This window comes from Loxodonta africana, chromosome 3 (assembly GCF_030014295.1).
Source record: "Loxodonta africana isolate mLoxAfr1 chromosome 3, mLoxAfr1.hap2, whole genome shotgun sequence".
NCBI lineage: Eukaryota > Metazoa > Chordata > Mammalia > Proboscidea > Elephantidae > Loxodonta > Loxodonta africana.
In genome coordinates this window covers 8,225,363-8,252,877 of record NC_087344.1, presented here as the reverse complement: position 1 = coordinate 8,252,877, position 27,515 = coordinate 8,225,363, and the positions used below count along the sequence as shown (strand labels likewise).

General features: G+C 55.6%; 1 protein-coding gene across 2 annotated transcripts; it reads left to right on the top strand.

Annotated features, from left to right (window-relative positions):
* Window positions 1-4,529: 4,529 nt before the first annotated feature.
* On the top strand, window positions 4,530-27,457 carry LONP1 (lon peptidase 1, mitochondrial). Of its 2 annotated transcripts, none has more exons than XM_064280346.1 (18): window positions 4,530-4,964; window positions 8,560-8,648; window positions 9,225-9,341; window positions 12,569-12,800; window positions 15,127-15,188; window positions 15,732-15,861; window positions 16,345-16,428; window positions 17,080-17,300; window positions 19,358-19,496; window positions 20,295-20,473; window positions 22,955-23,042; window positions 23,363-23,485; window positions 23,561-23,677; window positions 24,598-24,738; window positions 24,819-24,984; window positions 25,222-25,439; window positions 25,516-25,680; window positions 27,025-27,457. In XM_064280346.1, the coding sequence occupies exons 1-18, from the start codon at window positions 4,533-4,535 to the stop codon at window positions 27,199-27,201; spliced, it is 2,880 nt and encodes a 959-aa protein (XP_064136416.1). In that variant the 5' UTR covers window positions 4,530-4,532; the 3' UTR covers window positions 27,202-27,457. The 2 variants fall into 2 exon arrangements, with proteins under 2 accessions (XP_064136416.1, XP_064136415.1); XM_064280345.1 differs by having other exon boundaries at window positions 9,222-9,341.
* Window positions 27,458-27,515: the final 58 nt, after the last annotated feature.

Here is a 27,515-nt window from a genome sequence, read left to right as displayed (position 1 = left end):
CTGGTTTTTCAAATACCAGCAGAGTCACCCACGGTAGAAAGGTTTCAGTGGCGCTTCTAGACCAACACAGACTGGGAAGAAATGCCTGGTGATTGACTTCTGAAAATCAGCTAAGGAAAATCCTATGCATCACAATAGAATATTGCCCAATATAGTGCTGGAAGATGAGCCTCGTGGGCTAGAAAAAAAAAAAAAAAAGAAGGCACTCAAAATACATAGTAGTTAGAATTATGACAGGACATTATTGTCACAGATTGAATTATGTCCCCCCCAAAATGTGTGTATCAACTTGGCTAGGCCATGATTCCTGGTATTGGATGGTTGTCCTCCATTTTGTGATTGTAATTTTATGTTAAAGAGGATTAGGGTGGGATTGTAACACCACCCTTAGCCAGCTCACATCTCTGATCCAAAGTAAATGGAGTTTCCCTGGGCTGTGACCTGCACCACCTTTTAACTCTCAAGAGATAAAGGGAAGCTAGCAGAGAGAGGGGACCTCATACCGCCAAGAAAGCAGCACCAGGAGCAGAGCGCGTCCTTTGGACACGTGTGGTATTTCTGTTGTGGCAGCACTAGACTAAGACAATTATGAACAGCTATATTGCAACAGGAAACCCTGGTGGCATAGCGGTTAAGTGGTACAGCTGCTAACCAAAGGGTCGGCAGTTCGAATGTGCCAGGCACTCCTTGGAAACTCCATGGGGCAGTTCTACTCTGTCCTACAGGGTCGCTATAAGCCGGAATCGACTCGACGGCACTGGGTTTGGTTTTTTAATTTTTTTTTTACATAGCAATAAACTGGATCACCTAGATGAAATGAACAAATTCTGAGAAGCAAAATACACAGCAGCTGCAATGATGGACTCAAGCACAGCAGTGATTATGAAGACGGAGGAGGACCAGGCAACGCTTTGTTGTGTTCTACGTGCAGTTGCCATGAGTCGGAGCCAACGCAACGGCAACTGACACCCCCATCACCAACCCCGCTATAGTGCGACTGTCTTAGTTACTTGCTGGTCACTTCGTCTTTCATCCTCTGACCCCAGGCCCTGACTGTGGCCTCCCCACAGCCTACCAACCAGCAAGGCAGGGCAGAGAGGTCTTCAAGAATGTCTGTTGAATGAACGAATGAGAGCAAATTAAAATTTTTCAAAAAAAAAGGAGATAGCAATACATAAAATGGTCGCTTACCCTAGATACACAGCTAAGTTTCTCCTGCAAGGATGTTTAATCAAGCGTGTGGTCCTAGATGAAAAATACAGGAGGTCCTAGAGAGATAATCACAAGATTTTAATGACATGAGTAATAATGATAAAAACCAAACCTGTTGCCATTGAGTCAATTCTGACTCATAGCGACTCTACAAGACAGAGTACAGCCGCCCCATACGGTTTCCAAGGAGCACCTGTGGATTCAAACTGCCAACCTTTTGGTTAGCAGTCAAGCTCTTAACCACTATGCCACCAGGATTTCCTCAAATAATAATAACCACCTGATAAAAAGTTTCCTGATGTGCAAAGTTAAAAATTCAAAGGGTGAAATCTGAATAAGGTTGGTGGATTGCATCAGTGGTAGTTTCCTGGTTTTGATATTGTACTGTGGTTATATAAGGTGCTGCCCTTGGGGGATGCTGGGTGAAGGGTACACAGGATCTCTCTGTAAAGTTTTTGCAATTTCCTGTAAATCTGTAATTAGGTCAAAACAAAAAGTTAAAGAAAAAAACTTAACAGTGTTATTATTGCCAATACATCCCATTCCTTCTGTGTGTTACTGTTTATTTACAGGTTATTACCGTAGTTGTTTGAGAGAGAGGCCAAAGGTCAAAGGATCGTAACCCTAACCATTCAGAAACCACAGTCACCTGAAGATTGTTTGCAAACGCAACCCCTTCTGAAATAATGCCACAGCGACAGGAAATACATTTTAGCTGATGAATTTTTTTTTTCTTCACACATTTTAGCCACACATCAGGCGATGCTACATTTCCAGCTGAACAACATCATATCAACAAAGTAACAGGGTTTGCTTACGTTATCCTGCATTTTCAAATCCACCCGAGTGGAACAGACAGAACACTGAATAAAAACACAGACAACCTGAGTTCTAAGCCCAGTGCCACCTCTTGGCTTTGCTCAGATTATGGTTTTGCTCAGGTTACTTAATCACTCTCAATCTGCCTTTTAGTGAAAATTTGAAAGATTAATCCTTTCTTCAAAGGGCAATTGTGAGGAATAGATGTTAAGATGCTTGACACAGAACTGGCACCTGAGAAATACTAGATGTCGGCTCCAATCCAGTCATTAGAAGAAAGTGCAATAGGTGCTACATACCCCAGGAACTGCCTTGTGGACATTAAACACTTTTCCTGTCCGCACTGTGTGATTACTAGAGGCAAGAAACAAGAGAGGCCATCTGTCAATTTTTATTGAACATTCAGGATGGATAGCATGGCTCCTCCTTATCAGGTCTCCTCTATGTTAACTCTAGAGTACCCGCTCTTGATGTTTTTTTGGGTTTTAAGAGCTCCTTGAGAATCAGAAGCAACTATGTCCCCTCTCCTCTCAGAAACAAACATGTTGTTGTTGGGTGCCATCGAGTTGATTCTGACTCATAGCGACCCCATGAGAGAGTAGAAACATCCCATAGGGTTTTCTAGGCTGTAATCTTTATGGGAACAGATTGCCAGGTCTTTCTCCCGTCGAGCCACTGGGTGGGGTCAAACTACTGTGCGCCTAACCATTGCGCCACTCGGGCTCCTTAGAAACAGACACAGATACACAAAAATGCAGATACAATTCTGAAGAGCACTTGAAAGTTCATTCTCAGTCCTCAGATTAAGAACTCCTCTGAGGTTTAGATTTTTTTTTCTTGTGGGGTGGGCACTGGAAGAACAATGGTATAGTTTAGGGCCGAGGTCCTCAAGCTTGAGTAGGAAACAGAATCACCTAGAAACCAGTTCTACTGACTCATGGTGACTGCCATATGTCAGAGTAGAACTGTGCTCCATAGGGTTTTCGGTGGCTGGTTTTTCAGGAAGTAGATCGCCAGGCCTTTCTTCCAAGGTGCCTTTGGGTAGACTTAAACCTCCAACCTGTGTTGAGCAGCCAACGTTAACTGCACCACACAGGAGCAGAGGGAAAAACAAGGCTCCCCTGTTCCCAAGGCTGGAGCGATCTTGGTGTGTTCAAGAATTAAAGGAAGCTGTGGTTGGAGCACAGGGATCCTGAGGGGGGACAGGGGCTAGACTGGTGGTTCTCAGTCCCCAAGAGACATTAGGCAACGCCTGAAGAAGTTATTTGACTGGGGAACAGAGCATGCAGTGGGTGGAGTCCAGGGATACTCTAAATATCCTACAATGCACAAGGCAGCCTTCAAAACAGAGAATGAACCGGACCCAAGTGTTAATGGCGCTGCGGTTGAGGAGTTGGGCCACATCATGAGAGGCACAGCCAGCTTCTGCAAAGAACTTGGATTTTCTTCTAAATGCCACGGAGAGCCAGGGGATGGGAATGACAGGTCGGATTCCTTTTACAATAATCCCTCTGGCTTCCGGGTGGAGAACAGACATAAAGACGAAGCCTAGGGTGGTGGCGGTGGCTTAAGGGGATCAGAATGGGGCCAGAGTTTTTAAGTAGAAATCGGAGGGTGGGATACAGGAAAGGGAGGTATCAAGTTCGACTCACAGGGAAAAGAGGAGAAGCCTCAATAAGGTTAGGGAGAGGAAATGGGGCAGAGAAGCGGGGGCAGGATGATTCTCCTCGATTCCGCCCAGGCTGAGCCTGTCCCAAGGGTCCCTGGTCTGTCCAGGGGACAACCCCCCCACTTCCCTCAGCTCAAAGCTGAGCCAGCTCCCTCCCGGCCCCCGAAAGCATCCTAGCCCTGGGATAGCAGCCCCACCGGCACAGTGAATCAGCTCTGACCAGCGGCCAGAGCCGCACGGTCATCGCCGCCACTAGCATCACTACTAGCATCTCGGTGCAGCCCCTCTTGCTCCTCCGCTGACCATCAACTGCCCCGGGAACGCGCCTGACAGTCCGCGCGTGTGCGGACTAGAGTTTGAGCATGCGCACTTCGTCCCCGGAGAAGTCCAAATCCATCAATCCTCGCCCTGGATTGCAGCATGCGCACGCTGTCTCCAGGATCCCTAATCCTCCAATGACGACGCGGCCCAGAACCTGAACATGCGCATGTCACTGGCGGGCTTAACCGCCCAGGCATACGCCAAAGGCTGCGTTTGCAGCAACAGTTTGCCTGCTAGGGCCTGGCGTATGCCTACAGCCTTCCAAGAGACCCGAAAGGTCCTTGAGCGCGCTGGTTGGGAGGCCCGAAGAGGTGAAGATGACTAGAGACAACGGACGCGAACGCCCTGCTCGGTGTAGAACTCTCGCACCCCCCCCGGCCCCGCCCCCTGAAGCTTTCCGCCTCGGGCCACCGCCCCCACAGGCGCAGGAGTACGCCCCTAGTGGCACGTAGCCTCCGGCCCGGCGAGCGGAAATGACGCAATTCTCGCGCGCCGCCAGGATGGCCGGGCCATGGCGGCGGGCACAGGCTACGTGCGTCTGTGGGGCGCAGCGCGGTGTTGGGCGTTGCGGCGGCCGCTCCTGGCCACCGCCAGCGGGCGAGCCGCAATTGCAGCCGACGCCTGGCTGTCCAAGGGCCGGCGGGTCTGTGACGCCTCGCATTCTTGGGCACTGTGGGGTCGAGGCCCCGTGGCCACCGGTCAGTGGCGGGGGCTTTGGGAGGGGAGTAACCGCGGTGGCAGCGGCGCATTCTCGGGCAGTGAAGACTCCTCAGAGGGCGGCGCGGAGGATGGGGCCGGGGGTGCGGGGGGCAGCGCGGGCGGCGGAGAGGGACCCGTCATAACGGCTCTCACGCCCATGATGATCCCGGACGTGTTCCCACACCTGCCGCTCATCGCCGTCACCCGCAATCCGGTGTTCCCGCGCTTTATCAAGATTATCGAGGTAATGAGAGCCCCGCCTCCGCCTCAGTTTCCCCACCTCTGCAAGCAGCGGGTAGAACCGAGGGGTCACTTAGCGCTTTCCCGTGTCGCAGCTTTTCAGACGCGAGGTTTCTCAAAGGCCAGAGTTGGAATCCCTGTGTGCTCACCACTCGCTTGATGACCTTGAGCCAAATTCCTCTCCCTTTAGGATCTGTTAGGGTCTATTAGATGAGGGGAGTTGAACCTAATAAATGTAGGACTCAGGCCACTTCGAATCCCAGTTCTAGAAATGTGGGCTGGGAGACGCCAGGGTAATATTGCAGCTCAGTTACTTTTCTGAGTATCTTGGTAGATGTTTTGTAACATCTCCCCGAGGCGGTCGGCCCTGTGGTTAACAGTCTATTTGCAAGATTCATTTTCCTTGAATTTTTTTGAACCCTCGCCTCGTGCCATGCCTGGCTCTAGGTGTTGGCAATACTAGCAGTGAGCACGCAGACCAAATTCATTCTAGTAGGATGAGAGAGGCAGTAAACAAGATTAATAGGTAAATGATAATATGTAAGAAGGCAGTAAGTGCTATGGGGGATAATAGAGCAAGGGATGGTACAGGAAGCTTAGGAAGAGGTTGGACTCGGAGGGCGAATGGTCCCCGAAGGATGTAATCACTGTTTATTCATTCAAAAAAGTGTTCTTGACCTTTTGCCATGTAGCAACCACTGAGGACAAAGTGGTGAACAAATCAAACACAATCTTTGTGTTTAAGAAGGGATGAGACATTAAACAAGATCATGTCAGACTGAGAGAAAAGCAAAACACCAGGGTGACGTAATAGAAAGTGGCACGTGGGCAGTGTAAGTTCAAGAAACTGGAGCCTTCAGGGTAGGAAAAAGAAGGCCTCAAATGCCCTCCCCAACCCCCTCCTCCTTTTTTTTTTTTTTAAACTGGTGTGGAAACAAGTCCAGGGAAGAGAAAGGTTATCTGTTAACTGCGTGAACAAGGTCATATAGTGAGTCAGCTTCTGCCCTCACACTCCAGACTCTGCTAACTGAATGTCAAGGATCCCCTGGGAGGGAAAAGGACAGCACGGGGGGCAGCAGCCAGTCCATGGGGAAGGGAGAGAACGGGTCCTTCTCCACGTCATCTCCCACACTGCTGTTTGGCTGTGTATGAGCTGCCCTCTCAAGACCTTTCTTTGTTGTTAAGTAGTGGTAACTAGTGCAGGCGCCAGCGCCAGACCATGGGGTTTATATCCTGGCTTCAGGACCTTTAGCTCCATAACCTTGGGCAAGCTGTTTCTCTGGGCCTCCATTTTCTCATCTGCAAAATGGAAATAATAATGTTCCCTTATTTCTTAGAGTAGGAGCCCCAGTCGTGCAACGGTTAACAACTTGGCTGCTAACCGAAAAGGGCAGTGGTTTGATTCCGCCCAGCAGCTCTGCTGGAGAAAGACTTGGTGATCTGCTCCAATAACGATTACAGTCAAGAAAACCTTGTGGGGTGGTTCTGCTCTGTCACATGAGGTCACTGTGAGTCAGAATGGACTTGACAGCACCCAACAGCAACAGTCCAGCTAAGGGGAGGAGACAAATGCTGAGGCTGCAGCAGTCAACTGTTAGCAGAAAAGACATTAGGGACAATTCTGTGGGACTCAGTGGAGCATTCTGAACCTGTTAGCAAAGCTCCGTTTCCACTTGATTTTGTAGTGCCCGCTGACTGACCAGCTGGCCTTGGTAGCTTCTCTCCTTGTTAGTTGACTGAGCCTCTGAGTATAGACCTAAGGCCCTTAGGTTCTGGTGGGGATGCTATGGATCTTCTTCCCGGAAAAATGCACCTACTAAAAAAAATTGCCATTGAGTTGACCCCGACTCATGGCTACTCCATGTGTGTCAGAGCAGAACTGTGTTCCATAGGGTGTTCAGTGGCTGATTCTTTGGCAGTTGATCGCCAGGCTTTTCTTCTGAGGTGCCCCTGGGTGAACTTGAACCACCAACCTTTGGGTTAATAGCCAAGCATGTTACCTGTTTGTGCCACTCAGGGACTCAAAAGTGTATTCCTCCACCAGCATCAGCATCACCTGGAGCTTGTTAGAAATGCAAATCCTCGGCCCACTCCAAACCTACTGAGTGAGGAACCCTGGGTGGGAGGACCAGGAAGCTCTTTTAACGAAGTTCCCAGGTAACTCTGATACACAGTAAGGTGTGATGGGTCCTGAGTTTAGCTGAGGTCTGGCCCGGGAGTTCACAGGCTTAAAAGACATCAGGGTTCCTGGTTGGTATGAATGGTTGACATGCTCAGCCGCTAACCAAAAGGTGGACAGTTTGAAGCCACCCAGAGGCACCTCAGAAGAAAGGTCTGGTGATCTACTTCTGAAAAATCAGCCATCGAAAACCCCATGGAGCACAGTTGTACCCTGACACACATGGGGGTGCCGTAGTCGGACCCAGCTCGACAGCAGCTGGATTTAAGAGAAATCACTGAGCCCTCGGGCCCTCTGTGCGCCATGCCTCACCAGATATTTCCCAGAAGACACTGCTGGCCCTTCAGCTGTGCTAGAGGGGTGTCGGAATGAGCTATGATCGGAGGAGGGCTTTGATAATTAATGGACAGGATATAGTTGTGATGAGGAAATAATTTCCATGAAAACCTGAGGAAGTCATCAGCCTGTGGAGTGGCCCGTGTCCGACTTACACATATTTAACGTTGCTTTTTTGACATTAATAAAAGGAGGTTGGTTTAGATTTTCAAACAAAGACATTTTGCCCTGAAAAACTTGTTGAAAGTGGTTGTTATTTCGATTTCTTGGTGCTGGTTGTTCGTCTACTTTTTTTTAATATGAAGTGTATCATTTGTAGAGAGTGTGTACAATAGAACATACACCCACAGTTTTTACGTGTACTGTTCAGTGATATTGTTTATGTTCTTTGAGTTGTGCAACCATTCTTACCCTCCTTTCCTGATTTGTTCCTCCCTCATTAACAAACTCACTGCCCCCTAAGGTTCCCGTCTCACCTTTTGAGTTGCTGTTAGTTTGATCCCACAAGTTGTTGTTGTCATTGTGTGCCGTCAAGTCAATTCTGAATCGTAGCAACCCTGTAGGTCCGAGTAGAACTGCCCCATAGGGTTTCTAAAGGAGCAGCTGATGGATTCGAACACGGACCTTTTGGTTTGCAGCCGAGTGCTTAGCCACTGAGCTACCAGGGCTCCAGATAGATCTTAAAAGAGCACAGTGCTCAAGGTAGAAATTTTTTACTAATTAAGCTAAACTATTGTTTGTTTTAAAGAAGACTTCAGGGGACATTTTTTGGTTTAAGGTTTAAAGGTGATCTCAGAGCAATACTTTTGGGTGTTCATCCAGCCTCAATGGCTTTCAGTTTTCTATAGGAAGGGGGGAAACCCTCTAAGGAACGCAGCTAGTTTATACTACTGTACTCAGTTCTGTGTCTCCCCTCCCTGGCCCCTCCACCTTCTTCTTTTGATCAGGGGTCCTTGGGCCATGTTGGTTTGTGCTTTGGATCAGATTAGCACACCTGCAGAGAATAATACAGAAACTGCTAGAGTTGCTGGCAGAATGTCAGACACCTGCCCTGCATTTCACTGTAGGGTCATTGTCATGCTAGGTTAAAAATAAGAAGCTGGTTGAGCTGCTAAGAAGGAAAGTTCGTCTTGCCCAGCCCTATGCCGGTGTCTTTCTAAAGAGAGATGACAGGTAAGTGGCATTTTCCTTTACACCTTCGTCCAAGTCACTGGAGTGTAGCTCATCCAAAACTCCTGCTCTGTAGAGTAGCGTTGATCTTCGACCCTTGGCCCAAAAGAAACTAAGCAAAGCCTAACGGGGTCCAGACCAAGAAGCCCGCGTACCTTTCCAGTCTGGGCTGAGGATTCAGCTCAGAGCACAAGCTGTCCTGCATTGTCAAGACCGTGGGGGGATTAACCTTGAGGGTCCTTAGTGTCACAGTCCACCTGCTAGGCCCCTTCAGAGCAAAGCTAGCGGGGCCGATAGCACAGCTCCAGGTCCATCCACCTTGCCCCCAGGTAGAAATCAGCTCCACTTTCAACTCTGAAGATAGGCTCACAGCTGACTCGGTAGTGGGAGTGTGCATTAGAATCAAACCCAGCTGGGCCCCACGGTCCAACAGGCACCTGTGGGCACCGAGGTGGCCGCTCAGTGTTCGTTGGTGGCCAGTGGGGTGCCTCTTGTCTCCCCCCTCTCCCTCTGAGCCCGTGTCCTAGGAGAACCTGGGGGTGTGTGCCGATACCCCTTTGTGCCCCTGTCCCCCAGCAGTGAGTCTGACGTGGTCGAGAGCCTGGACGAGATCTACCACACGGGGACATTTGTGCAGATCCATGAGATGCAGGACCTCGGGGACAAGCTGCGCATGATCGTCATGGGGCACAGAAGGTGCGCTTGACAGGTGGTAAGGGTGCTGGCCCGTGGTGGCTGGAGTGTGCAAGATGGTGGGCGGCGACCTGGAGCGCCCGGGGCCCAGCGCTGACCAGCCCTCTCTGGTGCGCACTGCAGCTCTGTCTCCAGAGTGGGTCGGGGACTCAGACCTGTCCCTGCTGGGCCCCCTTTCTGTCCCGAGTCCTGTTCTAGTGGTGGTATGGGTGCTCAGTGAGAAACTGTTCCTTTTTTTTTTTTTTAAAAGATTTTATTAATTTCTGGGGGCAAAGTACACAGCAGACATACATCCATTCGTAGTTTCTACGTGGACAGTTCACAGTGTGGCACCGCTCTCACTGTCACCACCCATATTGTTTCATCGCCCCTTAGGGTTTTACTTTTCCAACCTGTTTATTGATCTTCGTTTAGTGATTGCTGAAGTAGTGACTTCTACTGAGTCGGCTCTGACTCACAGCGCCCCCGTGTGTCAGAGTAGAACTGTGGTCCGTAGGGTTTTCAATGGCGGATTTTTCGGAAGTAGATCACCAGGCCTTTCTTCTGAGGTGCCTCTGGGTGGACTCGAACCTCCAACTTTTCAGTTAGCAGCCAAGCACGTAACCATTTGTGCCAGCCAAGGCATCCTTGCTGAATTGTTCTGTGCACCTGATTCAGACCAGCATTGCAGAGGCACAGAAAGTAGCACGTGCCCTTTGATCACGCCTCTTCAGTGTCTGCGATTACGGTTGAGTGTGTTTTCCTCCGAGCGCCTTGACTGCGTCTGCCGGCAGAGCTGAGACGCACACAGCGTGGCCGTTGACAGTTGTCACTTAACCAGGCATGTTCCCTCGTCAGTATGTTTAGTTTCTACCTCATCCTGCTGAAGGGTGCACACAGCTTTTATAAGCTCGATGTCATTGTTACTGTCAACAGAGTGGAGTCCCTGGGTGATGCAAATGGTGAATGTGCTCGGCTGCCGACCGAAGGGTTGGAGGCACCTCCGAAGAAAGGCCCTCGTGGAGAGTCCGGAGCCATCGGTGTAGTTGTTGTTGTTAATGGCCGTGGAGTCAGTTCCAATTCACAGGGACCCCGTGTGTGCAGATGAGAACTGCTCCATAGGGTTTTCGAGGCTGTGACCTTTTGGAAGCAGATTGCCAGGGCTTTCTTTTGAGGTGCCTCTGGGTGTGTTAGAACCACCAACTTTAGGTTAATGGTCTAGTGCTTAATCGTTTGCGTCGCCCTGGAACGCCTGTTTGTGCAGCAAAGGCTCTGAAGAGCCCGTTGTTGGAGACACTTGTTGGAATTTGTTGAATCTAGCAATTTCCGTCCTTTTTTGCTCACCGGTCTTTTTCTTTGTCAGCCTGGCCATTCCCCCAGAACACAGTCGGGGGAGATGGTGATCTGTGTCATGTGTTGATTCTGGCAAAAGTCCCAGTGGTTCTCCCACAGGCCTAAGCCACAAAGAGTCCAGCAGGAGCAGCTGAGGATGGGTGTCTCTGCACTCGTCCTCAGCTGCTCACGCTGGAGTCTGCTGGAGGGCAGAGGCTGCTGCTCTGTCTCCCACAAGGATTCGCGGGCCGGAGGGAACAGAGGAAGTCACAGCTGAGAGTCTGACAGCAGAGGGGACAGTAAGACACAGCTGAGACTCTGACAGCAGAGGGGACAGAGTAAGACATAGCTGAGAGTCTGACAGCAGTGGCGGCCCCTGTGCCCTGAGTGCTAACCCATGAGCTGTTGGTTCCTGAGGTGCACGGCTAGCTCAGTCCTCACTGAGGCCCAGCCCCTCTTCTCTGCACACCTGAGTCCTGCGTCAGCCAGGCTCTACACCTGTGTCCCTCCAGAGTGCACTGTCCTTTCCCTGGTGACAGAGGAGAGAACCGAGGCTTAATCCCTTGTGTTCATCCAGCACCTTGAGAGGGGCCTGCCCCTGTGGAGCCCACACCCCCAGTGGGGTGGACATGGCAGACCTGGAAACAGCAGGGTCGCAGGCTGCTTTTAGATGGGGGTTGCACACTGGAGACCAGAGCAAGATGGACGGGGGCGGGGTGGGCCTTGTTAGGGGAGGCTGCTGTCTTAGTCTCCTAGCGCTGCTGTAACAGAAATACCATGCTGGGGGCTGTAACAGACAGACGTTTCTCATCTCATGGTCTGGAGCCTTGAAGTCCAAATCTGAGTCTCGGCTGTCCGATTCCTTGGCAGTAGCCGTGGGCATTTCTTGATGATCCTCGCTCAGCATCTGTCTCTCCTCGTGTCTCTGTGTCACTGTGTCTGTTGTGCTCTTATTTATTGTGGTGAAAATCTACCCAACCAAACACATACCACCTCAGCAGTTTCCACAGGTACAGTTCAGTGACGTTGGTCACGTTCTTCAAGCTGTGCTGCCTTTCTCAACAACCTTTCCCAAACTCTTTCACCATCGTTAACAAATTCCCTGCTCCCTAAGCGTCTCGTCTGTTCTTTCGAATTGCTGTTGGTTTAATCCCATGTAGATAACCTGTAAAAGCACATAGTGCTTCATGGAACCCTTCTTTTCTAATTAGGCTAACCCATTATTTGGTGCAAGGTGACTTCAGGGGATAGTTTCAGTTCCAGTTTAAAGACTTCCTCAGGGTAGTAGTTTTGGGGGGGTTATTTTGCTCTTTTTATAGCTCAGAAGCTGTTAGATTTAGAACCCACCCTACTTGGATATGTTCTGTTAACTAACAGAACAAAGAAAACCCTGTTTCCGAACAGGATTACATCCACAGGTGTAGAGGTTGTGACCCCAGCACATGTTTTGGGGACACAGTTTATAACACTACTTTACACGAAGTGGTCAGGGAGGGCCCCTCTGACAAGGTGCCTTCCGACTTGCTGCTGTGTAAAGAGCGCAGGCTGAGGCGGGGGTGCAGAGTCCTCGAGACAGCTCGGTACTTGGACGCAGTGATGCAGGTGGTCACAGGAGGCCCCAGAGCCGCTGCTCTTAGCTGCTACCTCAGTCGTATGCTTGGCACGCATGTGGGCAGTGGCAGGGGTTGGTGTGGGAAACAGGCTATGGGTGAGCCTGCCTGGAGTACAAGGATGGATGGAGGAGCTGGCGGCTTGGTCTCCACCTCAAGGCCCCATGGTTGCCTTCCCCGGTGGCTGCAGGGGCCTGAGCTCAGCCCGGACCTGACACTTCCAGCCTCACTTAGTTGTCATAACAGCGACACCTGGGCTGGGGGCTGGCACGCCCCGACGCCCCCGCTCCACCTTGCTCCCACCTTCAGGATTCACATCAACAGACAACTGGAGGTGGAGCCTGAGGAGCCAGAAGCCGAAAACAAGCAGAAGCCCCGGAGGAAGCCGAAGCGGAGCAAGAAGGAGGTGGAGGAGGACCTGAGCGCCAAGAGCCAGATGGAGGTGGTCCTAGATCCTGGCCCGGACGCCCCCAACGAGGTGCTCATGGTCGAGGTCGAGAATGTTGCCCACGAGGATTTCCAGGTTACGGAGGAAGTGAAAGTGAGTTGGTGCGGTGGTCGCATGGTGCTCCCATGTTCCCAAGGGACACCCACGGCAGACGTCACCAGTCGATCACGGTACTCTTTCCCGCAGAGCTCAGGGGTGGCCTCAGAGTCCTTGTCAGCACAGTGCCACAGCAGCCTCTCAAAGAGGGGGTCCCTTGTCATCCCGAACCTTGTTCTCGGGATGCATCTGGCTGGTCGTGGGCCGTGCATCCTTGCCGAGTGAATGCTTTATTTTTCCTTATGAAAGGCCTTTGAGGAAACTGGGATCAGAAAGGTAAGGGAACGTGTCCTTAGCTGCCCCTGGAGGAGGCTGGATTTGAACCCAGGCCCATCCTGGCTCGAGTGTGTTGTGCAGAGACTGCCAGCAGTGCCCAGGGGGCCTTCTGTGCAGGCCCATGCCACCAAACCTGGGAGATTTGGACAGGGAGGAAGGAACTGACACCATGGCCGAGGCCATTTAGACAGAAGCGATCTTTGGCTACTTTGACCCCCAAGCCTAGAGCCCCTTGCCTCCCTCGTGGCATGACGAGCCAGCTGTCGAGGTGGTGATGCAGAGTGCCCTCCACTCCCTCGGTGGTGTGGGTTCTAGGCAGGGTGACCTACCCGCTAACAGGGACAAAGAAGAAAGCCAGAGCTAATTGAGGCCTGGAATGTGCCTGGGTCGTTGACGTCACATGTCTGAGGAAGAACAAAGTCAGGTGTACCCAGCAGTGCTCGTGGGCTGTGGCACCGTGCTGAGGATTCTGAGGCAGCCTCTGAGCAATGTGGGAAAGAGTGCCACGATCGATTGGCGATGTCTGCTGTGGTGCAGGAAGAGGGCTGGCTGCATTTGCTGCTAAAAACCCAAACCCACCTTCAAGTGGGTTCCGACTAAGCAAACTTGAAGGACAGAGTAGAACTACTCAAGGCTGTAATCTTTTTGGAAGCAGACTGCCACTTCTTTTTCCCACAGAGCAGCTAGTGGTTCGGACCTCTGACTTTTCAGTTGGCAGCTGAGCACCTTAACCACTGTTAAGTACAAACTTTCTGCGATGGCGGAAACGTTCTACAATTCTGCGCTATGTGACAGGAACAGGATGTTTAATCCTATTTCGTTTTCGTTCAAGGAGCCTTGGTGGTGCAACAGTTAAGCATTCGGCAGCTAACTGAAAGGTTGGCAGTTCAAATTCACCAGCAGCTCTGCAGAAGAAAGGCCTGCTGATCTGCTCCTGTAGAGATTTACAGCCAAGAAAACCCTGTGGGGCAGTTGTGCTCTGTCACATGGGGTCGCCAGGAGTCAGAATTGTCTCGACAGCCCCACCAAGAGCAATTTTAATTTGAATAGCTGCATGCAGCTAGTGGCTACTTGCTGCCCAGCACAGCTTTGGGATATCTTAGGAGAATCTTGAATTCTAAGAATCAGGAAGACCCCTGAGAGTCAGTGTGTTCATCCTGGTTGTTCCCAGTGCCCTGAACCTCCTGCTATCTGGTTTGGTTCCTTCTGCAAAGGTTGTCTCAGACAAGTTCAGGCCAATTTCAGTAACCAGAGACCAGGCAATTACGTTTAAAAGGCCGCTATGGCAGCCAGCTGCTTCAGGCCACCACTGTGGCCAATGGAGTGTGATGTGTTGGGAGCCTGGCGCCCTCCCAACACAAATGTGGAGCAGGTTTTTATGCCACAAGCTCCATCCAGTGACCCCGCCCAGAGCATTAGCAGTGTCACCGTGGCTGAGAGAAGCATGAAGGAGAACCGGGCTCGGCCATACCCACAGTGTCTGTGGCAGACAGCCTGAGAGTCTGGGTGGCGATGCACAGGCACACCGTGGAGCAGGGGTCAAGTCCTGGCCTGGGCATCTCATGAAGTCTGAGATGGGAGAAGGAGGTGTGGCGGTTGTAAGGATAGCACTCGAAGAATCAAGAACCAAAAAAACCAAACCTGTTGCCGTTGAGACAATCCCAGCTCATGGTGATCCTATAAGACAGAGTAGAAATGCCCCATAGGGTTTCCGAGGAGCAGCTGGTGGATTTGCACTGCCAGCCTTTTGGTTAGCAGCCAAGCTCTTAACCACCGTGCCATCAGTGGTTAAGAATCAAGAGCCGCCCCCGCCCCCCCTTTTTCAAGGGGGCTTGTTCTGAGCTTAAAATGCAGGCTAGTCTGGTTGTGGTTTGTCCTTTCTTGGTCCTGAGTCCCTGTGGCTGGTGAATCTGGCTCCATGCCTTGTCTGTCACGCCCTCCTTAGCCAAGCCAGGTGGCTGGGGAGTTGGTGAAGTGACAGGTGGAAGGAAGGGACTCCTGGGCTGCTGACCAGGCCCCAGTGACCCGTCTGCCTTCTTGTCTGCAGGCCCTGACCGCCGAGATTGTGAAGACCATCCGTGACATCATCGCCTTGAACCCTCTCTACAGGTCAGTGTCCTTTCTGCAGCAAGGTCAGCACCAGGCCTTTGCAGGGTGTTGTCCTGGCAGGAAACCTTGCTGGGGATGGGTTTGTGAGGAGGAGGTTGCCTGACCCCCAGAGCTCTCTTCCCCTCAAGGGTGAGGGTGGGATCGGAGGTCTGCCAGGAAAGGGGGATGTGAGCCAAATAACCTGGCTCTGGGCTTTTGCTAAAAATGGCCTGGATTCACGTGGAAGCCTTGGTTGTCATCTGCTCATGGGGTGGGGAGGGGCCTCATGAGGTCACTAAATGGCTGTCAGGGGGACTGGGGTTTGGGGGTGGACATTAGCCTTGCCCTAGCATGTGGGATGGGCTGACCCATCAGCCTGAACATGGGGCGCCTTGGGCACAAGAGCTGGCTCCCAGGGGACGTACTCGCAACACCTCACTCTGCACAGCTGGGGATAGGAGGCCCCCCTCAACACTCCTTCTAGCAGAGGGCACGGGGCCCAGGAAGGCCTGGCTGCTGCGGCATCCATGTATCCCTGTGGCAGCACTCCTCTGTCCCTCCCAGAGAGTCGGTGCTGCAGATGATGCAGGCGGGCCAGCGGGTGGTGGACAACCCCATCTACCTGAGCGACATGGGCGCTGCGCTGACCGGGGCCGAGTCCCACGAGCTGCAGGACGTCCTGGAGGAGACCAACGTGAGTGTGGTGGCAGCAGCTAGCTTCCCCAGCACCCACTCCCTGCAGCCTTACGACCTGCTGGTCCCTCTGCACACCGGGAGCCAGCCCCAGCCCTGCCCACAGTCCTAGCTCTGCTCTTGAGAAGGATTCATGTTGGCAGGGGCCATCTGTCCATGTCCGTCCATCTCGTTCACTTCAGTGGCTGCGTCGTCTCCCCCGCAGGGGTCCTTAGGTGGGGTGTTGGGGTTGTCTCCTGCCTTTGGCTGTTCCCAGCAGTGCTTCGGTGAAGTCATCCACACAGCTTGTAGCCTGGGGGTGTCTTTCTGGAGAACTGGACAACTGGTCTGAGTGTGGGCAGCTTTACCTCTGTGGGGCGTAGCCTGGCGGCTGTGCAGAGACCCTGTCGCCGACACGCAGCTCCTGAGGGCCCGTCCTCCCCGTCACCCTGGCACAAGCAGATGCCAGCCCGTGACCATCCTCACACCTCCCCTTTCTCGCTAGATACCCAAGCGGCTGTACAAGGCCCTGTCACTCCTCAAGAAGGAGTTTGAGCTGAGCAAGCTGCAGCAGCGCCTGGGCCGGGAGGTAAGCACAGGTGGGGCAGGCGGCCGCTCCTGGAGTGACCAGCAGGCTGCTCCGTGTCAGCCAGACTCAGATGGGGCTGCTGGGAGGCCGCCACAACAGGCTGCAAAGTCCTGTGTGATTTGAGGGCTGTGCAGAGTCAGTCGCTCTGTGGTTCTGGGCTGTGGAGCTCCTTGCGTTAAACAGGAAACTTAAAACTGATGCCAGAGTGTGAATCGAGTGGCGAGGTCCCAGCACCGTCCTGTCTCGAGGGAGAGAATTTCTCTGCTTTGTTGGCCTGGGAGCAGCGCTAGGAATCAGGAACCAATGCAGGAAAAGTTGAAATATTCCAAGACTCGGCTGTCTGGGGTCCACTGTCCTGGGCAGGGTTTTGTTCTGTCGTGCATGGGGTCGCCACACATCAGGGGCCAATTTGATGGCAGCTGACAACAACAGAATTGATTTGTGTGTTACTGTGGTGCGAGTCCTCCGAGTTGGGAGATGTTAGGTTCAGCGTGAAAGGACTTGGAGGATTTGCGGGCGGGGTTTTCTCCTCCCCACACTCCCGGGAGGCAGTGGGGACCCTGACTGTGGCCAGCCCCCTCCCAGCCCAGCACAGCCACACCTCAGGCTGGGGTCCTGCGAGGCCCGTCACGCACACCCTTGGCCCTGCAGGTGGAGGAGAAGATCAAGCAGACCCACCGCAAGTACCTCCTGCAAGAGCAGCTGAAAATCATCAAGAAGGAGCTGGGCCTGGAGAAGGAGGACAAGGAAGCCATCGAGGAGAAGTTTCGTGAGCGTCTCAAGGAGCTGGTGGTCCCCAAGCATGTCATGGACGTGGTGGACGAGGAGCTCAGCAAGCTGGGCCTGCTGGACAACCACTCCTCCGAGTTCAAGTGAGTCCATGGATGCGTGAGCTCTGCGAGGCACAGTGTCCGGCCCTTGGGGTGTGACCCCCTTCTCGTTCCCCAGCCTTGGGAAAGCCAGGTGACCGGCTGTAGGGTCTGGGACGGCAGCCTTGTTAGCCCGGAGGGTGGGGGTCCCTCTGGCACGATATGGAATGGGCTGTTGTCATCTCCACTTTACAGATAAAAATTCCAGTGCTTAGAGAAGTTAGTATCCAGGGCCTCCAAGCCAGTAGATGGTGACAGAGGGATTCGAACCCAGGGATGTCTGGCTCTAAGCCAGATCTTCTAGGAGGACTAGAAGGCCTCAGACCCTCTCCTGTCCCCGGCCCCTCTCTGGGTGCTTTGAGAGCCATCCAGGAGGTACCTGTGCCTTGCCTTGTGTTATCTTCCCCAGCACCGGCCTGGGGGGCTCTATTTCCCCCCACAACAGTTCACACAGGCCAGTTCATCAGGTTCTGCCCACACCCGGCCCACTGGATGCAGCCAGGATAGAACAGCCCCTCTGCTCTGGCCCACTTAGTGCACCAAGCCAGTGCTGTTCCTCATGGATGGTAGCCCTAGGGCAGATACTCTTTAGACGGGAGTATCTGAGCTGGACTCACGTGCCTGGCTCTGAGGACTTCCTAGAGACTCCAGGGGAGAATCTGCTTCCCGGCCATTTTTGGCTTAGGAGGCCACCCACATTCCTGGGCTCATGGTCCCCTCCTCTGTCTTCAAAGGATTTTGCCATCCCTCTCTCTCTGATCTCTGTCTTCGTCGTCACAGCTTCTCTTTGATCTTCATCTCTCCCTTTTACAAGGACCCTTGCGATCACCTTGGGCCCACCCGGCTCATCCAGAGTCATCCCCACCTCACAATCCTTGCTTTACTCACCTGCAAAGTCTCTCTTGCCATGTAAGGTGCCACAGTCACAGGTTCCAGGGATTAGGATGCGGGCGGACATCTTTGGGGCTGCCATTCTGCCTTCCTCCTTCTGCGTTTGTGTACTTGGTCAGCGTGGGCCAAGCAAAAGGCCACTGAGATGCTGCCCACCGCCCCAGAGCAAGTGGGTCTGTGCCACTGGCTCTGCCCCAGGGCCTGAGAGCCTCAGGACAAGCCCATCCCAGTTACATGGGGACTCTTGGCCCCGCCCCAGGTACGACTCCTAGTTTCCTTTTCCCCACTTGGTGCCTAAGACCCTTTTCCAGCCACGAGCTTGGTGACATCCTGGCTTGTCACATCCTTGCCATGGCTTCTGTGGCCCCTAAAACACAGGTGCTCACTGCATTCACAACACAAACGAAGGAAGCAAGAGCACCTCAGGTCAGCTGACCAGGCAGGTGGGGGTGGACTGTACCTGAGGTGTCTTGTGGCCACCGGCTCTGTGGGGTCTGGGCCCTGTGGCCTTTCCAGCTCGTCTCCAACACCAGAGGGTGAGCCCCTTGGTGGCAGCATACCCAGCATTACCTTGGTGCCTGTAAATGGGCCTTCTGGCCTCCCCCCAAAACAACCAGTCCTTCACATCCACAGACTCCCTCCTGGCCCAGAAGATACTTCTAGGCCAGGGCAGCTGCCATCCACAGGCACACAGCTCCAGGCTCAGGGTCAGTCTGGGGCTATCCTCCCAAGCCCCACTGCCTGCCTTGGTTTCCCCACTTACCCTGGGCCCCGGTTTCTCCTCCCTTACCCTAGCCTCCTCTGGTGGTGGTCACTGCTCCCATTGGGGTAGAGAGGGCAAAGGGGCCCATGCAGCTCAGCTTCGTGCAGACGTGTCAGACGTCGAGTGGTCCCCCTCTGTGCCGAGGCTCCGTGCCTTCCCTGAGACCTGGCAGAGTGCTTTGTACTTGCTGGCCACAAGACATCTCAGTTGCAGTTCATACCCAGACACCTTTTAAAGGGGTCCCACCCCCACCTGCCTGTTCGGCCTGAGGTGCCCTTGGTTCCCTCATCAGCGTTGCAGACGTAGTGGGCGCTGGGAACATGCCAAGCCCCACTCCGTGGTGGCCTGCTGAGGGCTGCGCGATGCGCCAGGCTCCACTCATCAGCTCCCGTTTCTTCTGTGGCAGCGTCACCCGCAACTACCTGGACTGGCTGACGTCCATCCCGTGGGGCAAGCACAGCAATGAGAACCTGGACCTGGTGCGGGCCCAGGCGGTGCTGGAGGAGGACCACTACGGCATGGAGGACGTCAAGAAGCGCATCCTGGTGAGCCTCTGGCACCCCTACCCGGCCTGGGGTCCTGGGGCACCGGCCGTCCCACCTGGGTGCCACATTCCCACATCCCGAATGCACTTGGTCGGGGTGCCTAGGATGGGCCCAGGGGCACAGTCTCTCTCATCTTCTGGATTTACCTCGGGGTAGGGGTGCCTCAGGGCTGACCCCCGTACCTGGAGCTGAGGATTTCCTGCATGCTGTGGGGGATCCCACAGGAGCCACCTGGGGTGCAGAGGGACTTGGCAGGGTAAGATTGTTGGGGGCTGATGAGGTGCGGGACCCCAGGGGGAGGGAGTGGCATTGAGGCGGTGCAGCGACAACAGGGATACTGTGTGTACCTGAGCCACTCGCCTGCCTGCCCGCCCGCCCGCCCACCAGTGGGAGCTCGCAGGAGCTCATAGATGTGTGAGGTGTGACAGTAGAAACCAGCAGGGCCAGAGCCCATGGGGCAGGGAACAAGGCCAGATGTGCCTGCCTGGGGGTAGGCCTGGTGGAACCCAGGGAGAGAGGCACCAGTTGGTCCAGGGAGCTGGGTAGGATGTGCCTTGTTGGGGGCAGGGCTCCCGGGATGGACGTAGAGCTCTGGGTGGGGTTGCTGGTCACCCTCAGCCCCCCAGCACTTAGCCTCCTTGGCCACAGGCTGGCTGTCTCGCGGCAGATGACGGTTCCAGCCACTGAGCCCCTCTGGGGCGAGCCCGGACCCTTCGTGTGAAAGCGGGGAGGTGTGTGCGGCTCAGGGTCCTGGGCAGAGCCCCCCAACCTGCCCCTGAGCGTGGCTTCTGCCCGCAGGAGTTCATCGCTGTCAGCCAGCTCCGAGGCTCCACCCAGGGCAAAATCCTCTGCTTCTATGGCCCCCCTGGCGTGGGCAAGACCAGCATCGCCCGCTCCATCGCCCGCGCCCTGAACCGCGAGTACTTCCGCTTCAGCGTTGGGGGCATGACTGACGTGGCGGAAATCAAGGGGCACAGGTAGGCCAGGCCACCGTGGCAGTATCTGCCCTCATGGCTCCCTCAGCCCCGTCTGGTCAGTTTAACCCCCGTAGGCATCATCCACATTCATGTTTGCTCCAGCGATTTTGGTTGCAGGTAACTTTGCTCACTGGAGTAAGTAACTGGAAAACCTAGGCGTAGAACCAACTTCAGGCCTGGCTGAGTCCAGGCGCTCAGACACTGGCAGGAATCTGCATCTCTTGGACAGGCTTTTGGCAAACGACCCCTGGTAGCTCCAGCCCATGTTCCACCAGCTCAGCAACCCTGATGGGGGAGAAAGCACCACTCGGTGTGTAGGACCAGGGTGGGCTCAGCCTCCTGAAAGCCTGTGGCCTAGAGTGGGAGGGGGGAAAGGTGGTCTCCAGCGAGAGTGGGGGGAAGGGGTCTTCACTGAGAGCAGGGGGGAGGGGTCTCCAGCGAGAGCAGGGGGAGGGGGTCTTCACTGAGAGCAGGGGGAACTTCTGCACCAACCTTGTGTCTCTCCTCCCTGTTGGCCCAGGGCAGGGCCAGGTCTTCCCTCAGGGTAGAGCCTTCATGCCAGCCTGGCCCATGGGGCCGACAGGCAGGAGGGTGTATTCTCATGGCCTTCCAGCTATGCTAGTCTGTGGAAGACAGTTTTTTTAGAAGCTTGGTTTCTGTGAGACAGGTGTGAGTGGTGTGGCGTATTTGCCAACTGTTGGGATCACCCTGCACTGAGTTTAAATACGTTATGAGTCAGTGTTTAAAAACTGGGAGCTGTCTGGCTCCTTTAGAAAAAAAAAAAAAAAGAAAGAAAAGTTCTGGTCCCCTGGGGCCCACTGGAGCTGGGCTGTGGCTGGCATTTGGACAGGTGAGAGCCCCTGGTTAGCACAGCCTCCGCTTCCCTGGCCGTCTTCACCCCAGGAGCTTGCCTCTCTTGCCGACCTCCCCTGCCGGGGCCTGCTGTGAGCACCAGAGGTTCTGTGAAGGGAGCCATCCGCCAGAGACGGCAGGGCCGGGCAGCCAGGGAGGAGGGACACGCACCAAGAGCAGATGGGGACAGAGGCTGAGGCCCAGCCTGGGAGGGCTGGGGCGCCATCCCCTCCCAGGGAAAAGGACTGGGCTCGGAGCAGCAGGGCGAGGGGGAGGAGCGGTCCGAGGGAGGCCCAGGCGGGGCCTGGTAGCAAGTGGTTTGAGGCTGGCTTCCTGCAGCAGACCCCAGAGCTGTGGGCTGAGGACCCCACTGGGGGTGAGCTGAGACCTTGGCCGAGTTTCTAAACCACATGCAGGTGGTCTTTGACGTTGGGTGCTTCACCGAGAGGGCTGAGGGGATATGGGGAGGGGGCGGGTGGCAGGGACCGTGGGCACTCTGTGCTGATGTCATTTGGGCTCCTGACAAGGACAAGGACATGGAACTGACTGCCCTGACGAAAGAATCCCACTGATAACCACAGCTGCGGCTCCACGGTACTAAACCCCTTTCTGTTCACAGGGGCCCACAAGGCCCGCCCCCTCCTGCCCCGGCCTCCACCTGCTCCCTGTTTGGTCCACTTCGTTCCAGCCAGCTGCTGGGCCCTCCTGCTTTTCCTGCCCTGAGGCTTTGAACCTGCTGTTCCCTCTGTCTGGAGCAGTCAGACACCCACATGGTCCTTACCTCACTGCTAAAACCATATCTCCAACTGGCACTCAGAATTCCCCAACCCGGCATTACTTTTCCTGTTTCAGACACAAAATTCCTCTCTGCTTTGTGTAAGGAGCCCTAGTGGTACAGCAGCAGTTAAGCACTTGGCTGCTAACCGAGAGGTTGGAGGTTCAAACCCACTAGCATCTCTGCAGGAGAAAGACTTGCCGACCTGCTCCTGTAAAGATTACAGGAAGCTAGGAAACTATGGAGCAGTTGTGCTCTGTCCTGTAGGGTCCCTGTGAGTTGGAATCAACTCGAAGGCATCCGACAAGTGTTTTGTGCAGGGTGTTTTTGCTTTGTGGGCCCCTTCACAGCCCAGGAGTCAGGTTTGGTCTGTTCCCTGCCAAGTCCCACATGCTTGGAGAAGAGCTGGGCTCAGTAAGGAGACTTCAGGAGAACTGGCCAGTTGTGGGCAGACCCTGGGCTAGGCATCTCCACTCTGGGCACCCACAGCCCACAGGACAGTGCTGGGTCTGAGGGGCCTTTGTGAGAAGTGGCACGGGCAGGATTGTGGGGGTCCTGGGTGTCCAGCTCAGGACCCCACCAGGGGTGGGGGGATGTGCTGCTCCCAGTGCCTGGCTGTGCCAGCCCCGCTGTTGGATGGGGATGTGAGTCCCGGTGCCATGGCTCTGCTCCCCTCTTCAAGGGTTCCTCAGCCTGTGAACCTGGGGGTGAGTGTCGGCATCTCCCAGCTTGCGTGAGTTGGGGTGACCCTCTGCAGATGGCCACCGCTGACGTCCTCTGATGCCGGAAGGCCTGGACAGGCTCTGGAGTCCCCAAGCACCAAGGTGCCAACCCCACCATGCCCTCTCCCACAGGCGCACATACGTGGGGGCCATGCCGGGAAAGATCATCCAGTGCCTGAAGAAGACCAAGACGGAGAACCCACTGATCCTCATCGACGAGGTGCGGCGGGCCGGGGGGGCTTGCCCTCTGAGCTCGGACACTGTCTCCAGGCGGGGTTGGGTCCCTGTGCTTAGATGCTCCCCGAGTCACCGGGGTGTCTGGCTGTGACAACAAGGGGAGGGTCCCCTCCAGCCCCTTGAGGACCCTGTCCCCGTCCACAGCCGCACCTGCTAGGCCACCTCTCTGCTTGCCCAGCTTCGTGGCCTACGTGCAGCCCTGCACACCCTCAGGGTGTCCTGGCCCCAGCCCCACGGCGCGCAGGGTCTGGTCCTGCTCGGTCTCCCGCCCAGTGCCAACACCCCCGCCCACTGCTGCCCCAGGTGGACAAGATCGGCCGGGGCTACCAGGGTGACCCCTCATCGGCGCTGCTTGAACTGCTGGATCCGGAGCAGAATGCCAACTTCCTGGACCACTACTTGGACGTGCCCGTGGACTTATCCAAAGTGTGCAGCCTGCCGGGTAGGGGGGTGGTGGGGGGTGTCAGGCTGGGCGGTCCTCAGCACCTGGAGCTCCCACAGGTGCTGTTCATCTGCACAGCCAACATCACCGAGACCATCCCGGAGCCACTGCGGGACCGCATGGAGATGATCAACGTGTCCGGCTACGTGGCCCAGGAGAAGCTGGCCATTGCCGAGGTGAGACACCGCCCAGGCTGTCCCCGACCTGGGAGGGAGCGCTTGGGATAGGGGACACCCAGCACAGGCTTGGGGCACAGTAGTGTCCACCAGGTGCCAGATGCTGTGTGGGGACAGCAGTGACCCTGGGGCCCCTGCCCTCGAGAGCTGGCAGGTGGTATGACCAAGAAGTAGGTCAGGCCTTGAGATAAACATAAGGGAAATACACTCTACAGGCAGGGTTTATGGCCATTTGGTTGAAGGCGGTAGTGGGGGCCCCCGCATGTCCTGTGTCCACAGCTGGGGTGAGACTTGATCTCCCCGGCTGACAGAAGGGCAGACTCAGGGCCCTAAAGGGACAGGTGGGGCCCATTAGCCCACATTAGGGCTGTGTGCTGGCCTGAAGTCTCTGCTGGAGCAGGCACTGGGCCCTCTGCGTGCCTCTGTTGCCCTCAGCCACACGGTGGTTCTCGTGACAGTGTTGAGTGGCTGCTCTGTGGCAGAGAATGTGCTGGGCCGTGGGTGACCATGGTGCTTGAGGCTGAGAGCTACGGCCACATGACCAGTTGGCCACCACATGGGACCCCAGGCTGTACAAGGGGCACGGTGGCATGCATCGCCCAAGGGATCAGGGAGGCCTTCCTGGAGGGAGCGGCATCTAGGTTGCCGTTTGGAGGGTGACTGGAGGTCAATCATGGGGGCAAGGCAAACGGAGGATGGGGCTGAGTATAGGCCTGGACAGGAGACCTGAGGATGGAGGTGGCGCGACTGGCGGGCTGCAGGCCCCGCCCTCTGCCAGGACCGCATACGGTGTCACCCCGGGAGTGGCTTCCGTCTCCCTCACCAGATTATGGACCCGCTCTGTCTTCCCTACCCCATGGGGGCCTGTGGTTGGTGGGCTTTCCTCAGAGGCCCAGCCCTGACACAGTTCTCCCCCACAGCGTTACCTGGTGCCCCAGGCCCGTGCTCTCTGTGGCCTGGATGAGAGCAAGGCTAAGCTGTCGTCGGACGTGCTGACCCTGCTCATCAAGCAGTACTGCCGGGAGAGCGGTGTCCGCAACCTGCAGAAGCAGGTGGAGAAGGTGAGCTGGCTGTCCCCGCTGCCCCCGCTGCCCCTGTGCCCTGCCACTGCTATGCCCACCCTCCGCCTGCCCTGCCCCAGGTGTTACGGAAGTCCGCCTACAAGATTGTCAGCGGTGAGGCCCAGTCGGTGGAAGTGACACCTGAGAACCTGCAGGACTTTGTGGGGAAACCGGTCTTCACCGTGGAGCGCATGTACGACGTGACGCCCCCTGGTGTGGTCATGGGGCTGGCCTGGACCGCCATGGGTGAGTGGGCCTTCTTGAGCAGTCCCTGGCTGCCTTTTTGCTACCACGTGGGGACTCGGGTCACTCTAGGTTGTCAGAGAGTAAGCCCCCTACCCCCCACCCCCCGTGCTGTTGAGTGGGCAGTCCCTGCAGCGTGAGGTGGTGGTGGTGACAGCGGGCAGATGGGATGGTGACGGGAGCCATTGGGGTGGGCCAGGGAGAGTGGGTGTGAGCTCACAGCTCCATCCTGTCTTCCAGGAGGCTCCACGCTGTTTGTTGAGACATCCCTGAGGCGGCCACAGGACAAGGATGGCAAGGGGGACAAGGACGGGAGCCTAGAGGTGACAGGCCAGCTGGGGGAGGTGATGAAGGAGAGTGCTCGCATTGCCTACACCTTCGCCAGGGCCTTCCTGATGCAGCAGGACCCCACCAACAAGTTCCTGGTGACCTCACACATTCACCTGCACGTACCCGAGGTGAGCACTCACCTACCTTGCCCGCCCGCGCCACCTCTGCCCGGCTGCCTGCCCACCCACTCGCTTCTCCCCCCAGGGCGCCACCCCCAAGGATGGCCCAAGTGCTGGCTGTACCATCGTGACGGCTCTGCTGTCCCTGGCCATGGACCAGCCAGTGCGCCAGAACCTGGCCATGACTGGTGAGGTCTCCCTCACGGGCAAGATTCTGCCCGTTGGTGGCATCAAAGAGAAGACCATCGCAGTGAGTGCCAGGGCCCCGCTCCTGGGTGGCACCCCACTGGCATTCACCACCCAGGGTCCCAGGCTGAGTCAGGGCCCAGGCAGGGTCCCTGCCCTTGAGTGGCCTGAACCAGGCACCCAGCTCGGCTTCACCAGCGGGTGGCAGGTCCCAGCCACCCCACACGTTTTGTCACATCTGGGTCTCACAGGAATCAGAGTAATGAGCCCATTTCACAGCTGGCTAAATGAAACCCCAAGTGGGGCAGGCTCTGCCCAGGGCCAGGTGGCAGAGGGGCTGGACTTACCCCCAGGGTTGCCTGGCACACAGCCCATGCTCTGAGTCTGCTCCTGGCTGCCCCTCCACAGGGCATCTCAGGCTTTTTGAGACTCTGGCCAATGTCCTAGAGCCTCCCCCCAGGACTTCATCTCTGCTCAGCCTTGAGCCCATGGGTGGGGAGCACAGGCAGTGAGCAAGATGAGGCATGGATGTGCCTGGTGGGTGCTCCGCAGGGTGAGGCCTGCCACGTGGGCTGTGGCCTGGAGCCCCACTGCTTCTACCTGGCTCTTGCCCACCCACCTCCCCTCCTGATAGTCCCCATGTGGCCTGATTCTGTCACAACCATGCACACCTCTCCCTCCTCACTTGCCCTGTGTCCATTTTCCATCCTGTCCCCTGTTCTCTGGGCCTTCCCCAACTAGGTGCTTAGTCTGATCAAGGGGGCCCATGGGGGTGGGGAGAAGCAGCTGGGTGACCAGTGCAGGGGACGTTTTGGCTGAGGTGAGGTTCACAACTGTTGCCTCCCTTTTCTGCATCTCTTTCCTCATTTGATAGCCGCTTCTCCTTGGAGGGTAAGTAGGAGAGTTCTGTAAGGCAACAGTGCCTTGCCCCGGGAGCAGGCAGTCCTCCCCTAAGGCAGAGCTGCAGGCTTGAGGGACCGCAGCACAGGGACCCTGGGTGGGATGGGCTTTGTGGGCCGCGCAGAGGGCCTGAGCTTCTACCCTACGCAAGCCAGGAGCCCTGGAGGGCTGTGAGCAGCATGTCTGGAAAACTCTACGCTGTGTCATGCTTTCAGATGTTCTCCAGACCCGTTAGGTGCCAGACTTGTGTCTGGTAGCAGATCCCATGGTTAAGCCCAGGAAGAGTACACGTGTCTTCCCAGGTCCAAGAAACTTTGTGTCTGTGGACACCCTGAAGGTGCCCAGCTCTGGGGGCCCAGCAGTCCAGGCTGTGCGAGCAGAGACCAGCACTGTGCCCCAGGACCTCAGTTTCCTCTTCCAGCCCGTTCTCTCCTGGAGCAGTAGGCTCCTGTGCCTGGGTAGCTCCCTCCTGGACCTGACCGGAATCTCCACGGTCCTCCCTTCCCAGGCCAAGCGTGCTGGCGTGACGTGCGTGGTGCTGCCAGCAGAGAACAAGAAGGACTTCTACGATTTGGCGGCGTTCATCACGGAGGGCCTGGAGGTGCACTTCGTGGAGCACTACCGTGAGATCTTTGACATCGCCTTCCCCCACGAGGAGGCCCAGGCCATGGCCGTGGAGCGGTGACGGCAGCTGCGGCACCTCAGCAGCGGATGGGCTCAGGTCCCCTGGAACTGTGCACCGGGACAGAGTTCTCGCAGGATGGGTGGCCAAGCCACCAGGAGGCTCAGCCCAGCAGCCCAGGCCCCAGAACCTCAATTATGGCTTAATCAGAGTTTGACGCCCAAGAGCTATTTAATTATGATTAAATACCATTTCCAGTACCTTGTGGCTGCCTGCATTTGTCTACTGCCACCCCTCCCGTGACACAGGACCCAGGGAGGCAGCAGGCAGGCTGGAGCTGCGGGTACCAAGGGGATGGAACGAGACCTCCCTCTTTC